Source organism: Argentina silus (genome assembly GCF_951799395.1).
Source record: "Argentina silus genome assembly, chromosome: 8".
Taxonomy (NCBI): domain Eukaryota; kingdom Metazoa; phylum Chordata; class Actinopteri; order Argentiniformes; family Argentinidae; genus Argentina; species Argentina silus.
The window spans coordinates 23,276,878-23,286,877 of record NC_139662.1 but is presented as its reverse complement, the minus strand read 5'-3'; the positions used below and the strand labels follow the sequence as shown (position 1 = coordinate 23,286,877).

Here is a 10,000-nt window from a genome sequence, read left to right as displayed (position 1 = left end):
AGATCAGAGAAAGGTGAGATCAGAGAAAGGTGGAGGCAGAGAAAGGTGAGATCAGAGAAAGGTGAGATCAGAGAAAGGTGAGATCAGAGAAAGGTGAGATCAGAGAAAGGTGGAGGCAGAGAAAGGTGAGATCAGAGAAAGGTGGAGGCAGAGAAAGGTGGAGGCAGAGAAAGGTGAGATCAGAGAAAGGTGGAGGCAGAGAAAGGTGGAGGCAGAGAAAGGTGAGATCAGAGAAAGGTGGAGGCAGAGAAAGGTGGAGGCAGAGAAAGGTGGAGGCAGAGAAAGGTGGAGGCAGAGTTGGCAGAGCCGGGGGAGAATGAAGGAGTGAGCAGAAGAGAGTAAGAGAGAGATATGAAAGATAATATTGCAAAGGACCTACGCACACACACACACACACACACACACACACACACACACACACACACACACACACACACACACACAATAACAGACAAACATACCCACACACACCCCCGTCAGTGTGAGGCTGATGGACTTCCCTGCCTGTAAAACGGGGTTCTGGATAATTAGTCTTGTCGGCTGACGAACGTCCCGGTGCTTCATCACTACGGCACACGGGTCCCGGTGTGAGGTCTCAGCTCCCGGCCCGTTAATAACGCTTCTCAGTCATCTACCTCACCCTTCTCAGTCATCTACCTCACCCTTCTCAGTCATCTACCTCACCCGTCGACGGGGACGGAGGAGTAGCACATCAATCAGACCGGTTATGGAAAAGTGTCAATCCTGCGTCCGTCCGTCCAGAAGCTTCAGTGGCTCGCCGTGTCTGTTCTGAGTCAGACATCCTCGGAGTGGAGAGGGTCCAGGGTCCTGTGAGGGTCCAGGGTCCTGTGAGGGTCCAGGGTCCTGTGAGCTCCAGTAAAGCTTCTCTGTTCTTGTCTCAGAAATGTTTCGAGGTCTTTACTTTACTTTTATTTTCAGCCCGGAAGCTCCTGTGGAAAGGGTCGGGTTGGGGGATTTTTTGACAGGAAGAGTCCTGTATCTCCTAGTTTAAAGTACATGAAACAGACGACAAGTTGTTGCAAACAGTCGCCCCGCAATTGGACTTGCTCCGACCGAGCCTCGAACTTGCAACCTCTGGCTTGCTCACGTCAACACATGTGACCGTCTCCTCAGACACCCGATGTTAACCAGCTACGCTACCGAAAAGCTAGCTATTCTACAGCGCAGCCGGTGGGGGGTGAACTTTGAACTTTGAACTTGAGGAGTGAGTTTTACCAACCCGAACTCGGTTCCACATCGTCACGGAGGCAGGCACTGAGGAGGCCCAGGAGACCCCCTCTGTGCACAGAGACAGTGTAAGATGCACAGAGACAGTGAAAGATGCACAGAGACACTGGAAGATGCACAGAGACACTGGAAGATGCACAGAGACACTGGAAGATGCACAGAGACAGTGGAAGATGCACAGAGACAGTGGAAGATGCACAGAGACACTGGAAGATGCACAGAGACAGTGGAAGATGTCGTACATCATATAAATTCAATGGTCCAAGTAAAAGGGTTCCAACTGAATTAGCCGTCACAGTTTAATTTAGTTTCGGGCCGCCTTCCATACAGACATAAATGGACACACAAACAAATACAACCAGCAGAAGCAGCAGATGTGGTGTAGAAGGACTCCCAGAGGAACGGCTGACAACCAGTAGTTGTGTGGGTTCTGTTGGGTTGTGTGTCAGCTTACAGCTAAGGCTGTACCAGCTCCAGTGTGACTGTGCTAGTGGCATAAAGCAGTGTGTGTGTGTGTGTGTGTGTGTGTGTGTGTGTGTGTGTGTGTGTGTGTGTGTGTGTGTGTGTGTGTGTGTGTGCGCGCGCGTGCGGGCGTGTGCGTGTGCGTGTGCGTGTGCGTGTGTGTGTGTGTGTGTGTTTAATAATGTGACTGGTATAGCTTAGACTAGTTCTGACACGAGCCTGGACAGGAGCTGTTTGTTAACGACACACACAGGCAGCAAATCACTGTGGTGTTTAAGAGCCTTCTGCACTCCTGTCTCACACACACATTACACATCCCTCATCACGGCTCCCACAACTTTACGGCTGAATGCAAAACCCCAGCCCAACCCACACACACACACATGCACACACACACACACACACACACACACACACAAAACACACACACACACACACACACACACACACAGGGCCACCAAACCACATTTACTGCACCCTTGGTGTCCAGTCAGAGAATGATGACATGACAGAGGTAATGTTATAGTCTGATCTGTTTCTGCTGTGTTATCTTGCCGTTTCATGTTGATAAAACAACTGGCAGAGGAGATGAATTAGATGTCTGAGGAGTATCCTAGACTATAGCAGCTGGGATATGACATCAAGATCAGGCCTGTCCCTCTCTCTCCTTTCCCGTGTAGAATAGAAACAGTTCAACATGTGTTGGTGTAAATCAGCTGATGACGGGTAAACCGGTTTTGGTCCGTTCGCGAGACGCGTCCCCTTTAATGTGGAGCTCGAGGAGTGGCGGAGGAGCGGAGCGCGAGGGGAACCGGGCGAGGCGCGCGCAGGGGCTCTTTGTATGCGCGGCAATGTCCAACTGCAGCCCGCGCGTCTTAACGGCAACCGGCTGAATGATGGCGACGGACGAGAGACGCGGGAGAGAGAGAGAGACACGGACAGGGGGGTCGAGATGAGAAAAGACGTGTTGAATCTACATTGAAATCAGACGAGCGGAAACAACAATAAGGAGTATTACCCATGTCCGTGTGTGTCTGTTTTTATGAGGAGACACATTGGATCCATGCGTGCTGTCCTCAGGGTGATATTTTTGTTGTTTTTAATTGTGCATGTTCTTCTCTGAATGTTTTGCCTGAAGAGCCGAGACTAGACTGCTTATAGCATCATCTGCTGTAAGACAGAGTCATGCATGGAGGCTGTTACGGTGTCTGTTTATAAGCCACCCCGGGAGAGAGCAGGTTGCAACGGCTTGTTGAGCATGTCTGGAACACCTGCCGCTCCAAACTGCGCTCAGGGATAAAACACAATAACTAGGCCTATATGATAACGTCGGATAGTTGCATGAACTTGGCTGCACATTGTTTGTTTCAAATCATCACAAACGTGTTTTCCCTCGTATATAAAGAGCATTCAAGGACCGCGTTATTCCATGGAATGGGTTATGAAAACAAGACTGAGATTATTGTTATTGGAATGTGTGACCAGTGTATTGACGTGGCTGTTCCCCATCAGATAGACGTGATGGTGGGTTTTGAAGAAAGTCAAACAAATTCCATATTGTTTCGTAACGACATAAAACCCGAGATCTCTTTCCAGCGGAATGCGGACCTGTTTGACAGCAAACAGGTGCGTCTTTTCTCATTTAGAGGAAATATGAAGCTAAAGCAGGATGCATCATATGTAGAAACTCCCCTTCCTTCTGTCTTTGCAGATATCAGACTGTAGGAACTTCCTTTACCGCTCTTGCAGGCAACATCCTATGTTCTGAGGACAAGGGGGCGTCATATTATGCCGATCCTAGCAGCTTTGGACCATTTTTAAGAAACGCTTTTTACACACAGCGTTCGTTCGCCCACGACCGGTTCAGCTCCTCTCCGGTGTGACCCCGTCGCCCGGGTACCAGGGGCGGTGGAGGCAGGAGTGGCGGGAGGGAGGTGCCGTGGGACCGACCATCCCCTTCCTTCCCCCTGTGATGAACGTAGAGCTGTCAGGAGCAAGCTCGCCGTTGACCGTGGGATCTGACTTATAGGCAGACATTTCTCCATCGAGCCCAGTGCGTGTTTCTGTCCCTGATCAGACGACCTTCCCCGGAAATCGTAAACAACACCCCCAGCCCAGTGCGCAGGTGTAAACAGGTAAGAATTCGCGCATCTACTGTATCTTTAACATTAGGAGTATAAACTAGGCATGCATATAACAGGGAAGAAACTTGAAGCTCACCATGTGTTTGATGTTGGGGTGTCGGGATGGTTGTTGGGGTGTCGGGATGGTTGTTGTCACGGCCAAGACACAACTACATAATGTTACAGTACCTCGGCCTAATATGATTATATTATTATTATATTACTGTTATATTATTATTATTATTATTATTATTATTATTATTATTATTATAGATTATTATTGTAAGGAAATCAGGTGTATGATCTTACCAACTCTCAGCAAACCCGAGGACACAATTGTGAAATGATGAAAAAGTTTTTGAAGTTAGTGATCTGACACCCGGGTGCATTTCAGCCACAGCTTTATAACGGCAGAGGATAATTCCAAGCAATTTGTCGGCATGTTAATATTTCATACAGTGCTCTTGAATAATGCAATGCCAGTTCCTCTTGGCTGAAGCCGTCCTTACCGGATCAAATATGACAAATACAATCTACATTATTTAAAAATAGACTATCGACTACCAATGGCCAAGCATTTAGCGATTGAGTCAGGAGTTGAATTTCACTCTTTGGTTCAAACTGTGGGCTAATGTGTGCATGAGGAGATGTGTCTTGTCTGGTAAAAGGCACGGCTCTATTTATCTCAGTGAGATTGTACGGTGCACTCAACATATAATCAGGTTTGGGAGTGTTATTGCACCCTATGAGAATGGATACGGTAGCCTACTGGGAAAATTATTGATTTGCTGGTCATATAATAGAGAGCTCATAACTTAATACGCACAGACGTGATGGAGCCAGTGCTCTCAAATTATGAATGCCCCCCCCCCCCCCCACACACACACACACACTCACACAAAAAAATAATTTCCAGCTGTTACTGAGTTTTGATAGTTGGTCTTTTGTGACACTATAAGTGTGAGAATGTTTGACTTCGTTATCGTCAGTTGGATCAGAATCAGAATTCTTTATTTGGTAGTATATTTGCACATGCAGGAAATTGACTTGATGAGGTTGGTGCATGGACATAAAAAACAAATAGCCCATCTGAAACACACCCCACCCCATCTGAAACACCCCCACCCCATCTGAAACACCCCCACCCCATCTGAAACACCCCCACCCCATCTGAAACACCCCCCACCCCATCTGAAACACCCCCACCCCATCTGAAACACCCCCCACCCCATCTGAAACACCCCCACCCCATCTGAAACACCCCCCACCCCATCTGAAACACCCCCACCCCATCTGAAACACCCCCCACCCCATCTGAAACACCCCCACCCCATCTGAAACACCCCCACCCCAGCTTCATTGTAGCTTTTGAGCTGCTGCTGCAAGCAGCCGTACGGACAAGCAACACTCCTCCGTAAGTCAGATGGACAGAAATGAGAATGAATGAACTGTGAAAGAACCTCTCTAATGTTTCAGTCTTTCTCTCTCTGTTCTCTGTCCTCTACAGCTCATCACTGGCGATCTGTGCGTTCCTCCGAAACACCCCCCACCCCATCTGAAACACGCCCCACCCCATCTGAAACACGCCCCACCCCATCTGAAACACCCCCCACCCCATCTGAAACACGCCCCACCCCATCTGAAACACCCCCCCACCCCATCTGAAACACCCCCCACCCCATCTGAAACACCCCCCCACCCCATCTGAAACACCCCCCCACCCCATCTGAAACACCCCCCACCCCATCTGAAACACGCCCCACCCCATTTCAACCCCCCCCCCCCATTTGAAACACGCCCCACCCCATCTGAAACACCCCCAACCCCATTTGAAACACCCCCCACCCACATTTCAAACCCCCCACCCCCCCTATTTGAAACACGCCCCACCCCATTTCAAACACCCCCCCCCCCCCATTTGAAAGCTGCAGGTCCCATCCACCTCCAGAATGACGGTTGCTACAGGCGACCCAGTGGATGAGGCAGCAGCACAGCCGGGTCAGCCCCATGACCCGTACGACCCGGATCCCGACCACGACTGCTGTGAGAGGGTGGTGATCAACATCTCTGGCTTACGCTTCGAGACCCAGCTCAAGACCCTCTCCCAGTTCCCAGAGACCCTGCTGGGGGACCCCAAGAAGAGGATGAGGTACTTTGATCCTCTCAGGAACGAGTACTTTTTCGACCGGAACCGGCCCAGTTTCGACGCCATCCTCTATTACTACCAGTCGGGCGGAAGGCTGCGTCGGCCCGTTAATGTGACTCTGGACATTTTCTCGGAGGAGATCCGGTTTTACGAGCTGGGTGAGGAGGCCATAGAGATCTTCAGGGAGGACGAGGGCTTCATTAAGGAGGAGGAGCGGCCTCTGCCCGAGAACGAGTTCCAGAGGCAGGTGTGGCTGCTGTTCGAGTACCCGGAGAGCTCGGGTCCGGCTCGCATCATCGCCATCATCTCCGTCATGGTCATCCTCATCTCCATCGTCAGCTTCTGTCTGGAGACGCTGCCCGTGTTCCGGAACGACGAGGAGGAGATGCACAAAGTGTACCAACCCTTCTCCAACTCCACCTACGTCTACACCTCCACCTACTTCACCGATCCCTTCTTCATCCTGGAGACCCTCTGCATCATCTGGTTCTCCTTTGAGTTCCTGGTGAGGTTCTTCGCCTGTCCCAGCAAAGCAGGCTTCTTTGGCAACATCATGAACATCATTGACATTGTGGCCATTATCCCGTACTTCATCACCCTGGGCACAGAGCTGGCGGAGAAGCCAGAGGACGGGCAGGCGGGTCAGCAGGCCATGTCTCTGGCTATCCTCCGCGTCATCCGTCTGGTCCGGGTGTTCCGTATCTTCAAGCTCTCCCGCCACTCCAAGGGGCTCCAGATTCTGGGACAGACCCTGAAGGCCAGTATGCGTGAGCTGGGCCTCCTCATCTTCTTCCTCTTCATCGGAGTCATCCTCTTCTCCAGCGCCGTGTACTTCGCCGAGGCCGACGAGGCCGACTCGCAGTTCAGCAGCATCCCGGAGGCCTTCTGGTGGGCCGTGGTTTCCATGACCACCGTCGGTTACGGGGACATGGTTCCCACGACGATCGGCGGAAAGATCGTCGGGTCTCTGTGCGCCATCGCCGGCGTGCTGACCATCGCGCTGCCGGTACCGGTCATCGTCTCCAACTTCAACTACTTCTACCACCGGGAGACGGAGGGCGAGGAGCAGGCGCAGTACCTCAACGTGCCCAGCGTGCCCAAGGTGGAGTCGGCCGAGGACCTGAAGAAGAACGGCAGGAGCGGCAGCGGCTCCACCCTCAGCAAATCAGACTACATGGAGATCCAGGAGGCCGGGAACCACAGCACCGAGGACTTCCGCCCGGAGAGCCTCAAAACAGGCAACTGCACTGCCGTGGCGAACACCAACTACGTCAACATTACCAAAATGCGCACAGATGTATAACCGTGTTTTAAGTAAACAGCCTTGCCTGGGGTGTAGGGGGACCGGAAAGGGGGGGGGGGGAGATAGAGCGCACCCACGTCCATGTTGTAGAAGGATTGTAGCCCTGGTGTGGGAGGCCAGTGTAGGTGATTGGGGCTACACTGGGAGCAGAGGGCCACTGGACCTTAGCCCCTACCCCCCGCCCCCCCCCCCGGTCCTGTCTCCCCCCTCTCTGTCCTAGAACTACCATCCCATCCCTTGTCGGGACATTTTTGGTGTCTGCATGGAGTTAGTCTCACCTGTGTGACTGTTCAGTAGTTGTCCTGCTTGCAACAGTAGCCAAATAGTAGCCTAAACAATAATAACCAATATACAGTAAACAGCATAGTGGGACCACAGATTGCTACACCCCGCCTCTCCCTGCCCCCAACCCCCCCCCCCCCCCCGCCTACAACGCAGATCTATGATCAGTTTACCTTCCCCATATGCTAACCTTCGACACTTTGGGGAAACACACACAGTGATCTTAAATCTGTATCAAGGGTCAACTTCACTCCAACTGCCAACTGGAGAGATGCTGCTCCCGGCCCCGTTAGCTGCCCCCCCCCTCATCATTCCAACTGTAGATTTAATGACTCAGATGTTGTGAAAGTCACATCACTGAGGTCACTGCTGACTAGGCAGGAGGGAGAGGGAGTTTGTCCTCTTGACCATATGGCCTTTATCAGCTGTCCCTGCCTGCCCATAGTGGCCCTTCAGCACAGCACCTGACTAGTTATGTTCCACCCAGCGTCCAGGGCCCTTTCTGGACTAGATTTGTGACTTACCAGTGGCCCGACTACTAGGGGCTCTACTGGGTTTTTAATATCTTCAGAGACGTTCCAAGGAAATTCATGTAGATGTACGCAACCCACAATCCCCCCCCCCCCCCCTATGCTTCTCTCCTGCCTGGCCCATGTAGGGCTGGCAGCGCTGTGGGGGGTCCCTCTCAAAGCAGAATGAATGTTTCCGTTATTTATTTATGTATATATATTTTATTGTTTATTATGTATTTATTTATTTATTTCACCTCTGGTTTGAATCTGGGATCTTGGTTTGTGTCCGGTTGAGCTCCTTCACGCCCAAAAATGGTGTCTGCCACCATGGGTGAGTGCCTGTTTCTCTCCCATACCTCCACCCACCAACTTCTCCCTGGAGTGTCTCTCTGTCCTCCTCCCACTCCCACTCCCACTCTGACAGAGCGCTCCACCGTCCCACGCCACTGGGCAGCGACCGCTGTCCTTTTCTATACTTCATAGCATTCCATGTTTGTAGTGCCGAGCGCTGAGGCGTCTGTCCTCATGACCAAGCAGTAGTTCTATCAGCAGTAACACGCTGTAGGCGTGTGTGTCTTAATGACATCATTATAAGCAGTAACACGCTGTAGGCGTGTGTGTCTTAATGACATCATTATTATTTATTTATTTTTTATCAATTTGGTTCTAAGGGTAAGGGCGGAAACTAAACCTGTGTAATAACACTGTAATTACTCTAATCCCTTTCTCACAACATTGTATTCCATTAAATGCATGGTGTACTGTATGCAGTTGAGTGGTTTGTGTTATAACACAAGTGGAAACAGTTCTTGATCCACTTGTGTAACAATGCAAACTGCTCAACTCAATTACTAAGCAATTACTGATGCACTAGCGCTGTTACCAGAGTAATTGCAGAGTTATTACAGAGTTATTACAGAGTTATTACAGTGTCAACTTCATGTCAAGTTTGATCATATCACTGATATCAAAAGCATGACTCATTGTTTGACATCTTTGTTGTTATCTGACACATTAATGGGCTGCTGTTGTTTGTTTGTAAGAAGAAAGCTCTCCAGCCACATGTCGTTAGTGGAATGCTAATGCAGGTGCAGGAGAAGTGGTTCGTTCCGCTTCCATGATGCTAACCTTTGAGACGTGGCTCTCAGAGCTAATGCCTGGCCTAGTGCAGGAAGCTAACAATGCCTTTGTTTGCACTGACAGTCTGTGTTAAATCCTCAGGCCGTCAACAAGCAATATCAGCTATAATGCAAGTTAAATGTCTAATTGCAAGGAAGCAACATCAGCTCCATGATTATTCAATTATGTTATTTCAGCTGCTTGCTAGCAACATTTTAAAGCTATTCAGCAAAGTTGGATGCACTGTTAGCCAGACAATCAAATTAGCAAAGAATTCATGTAGCTGTTTTGGCAACATTACAGTAGCTAGCTACAACATTACAGTAGCTAGCTACAACATTACAGTAGCTAGCTGCAACATTACAGTAGCTAGCTGCAACATTACAGTAGCTAGCTACAACATTACAGTAGCTAGCTACAAACACACTCTATTTATATTCCAGCAATGGATGCACTCTTTCACCCAACTAGGTAAATATACCAGCAAATAATTAAAGTCATAAGAATGTATAACTTTGTGGGTAATGGAAAGCACAAAAGCTGGCTGACTTATTTTCTGTCTTCTTTCATCATTTGAATGTGTTTTTATCATAACTACACCACGGCCACTTTACTTCTGCCCTCAGGGGCATCCGATTAAAAATGTTGCCCCAGTCTGCCCTTAGAACAAAATGAACAACAACAAAGACCCATGTCTCTCAATGACAAGATAGATCCAGCATCACTTGTTGAGTGGAGCACATCGCTAGTTCACCTGCCAGGCCACCAGAGACAGACCCACTGCCACTTTGATGTGTCTTGCGTT

The 10,000-nt window shown here is 49.9% G+C and overlaps 1 protein-coding gene across 1 annotated transcript; it reads left to right on the top strand.

Annotated features, from left to right (window-relative positions):
- Positions 1–5,782: 5,782 nt before the first annotated feature.
- Positions 5,783–7,282, top strand: kcna2b (potassium voltage-gated channel, shaker-related subfamily, member 2b; the record flags this gene model as incomplete). The annotated part of the gene is made up of 1 exon (XM_083674459.1): positions 5,783–7,282. The coding sequence occupies one exon, from the start codon at positions 5,783–5,785 to the stop codon at positions 7,280–7,282; it is 1,500 nt and encodes a 499-aa protein (XP_083530585.1).
- Positions 7,283–10,000: the final 2,718 nt, after the last annotated feature.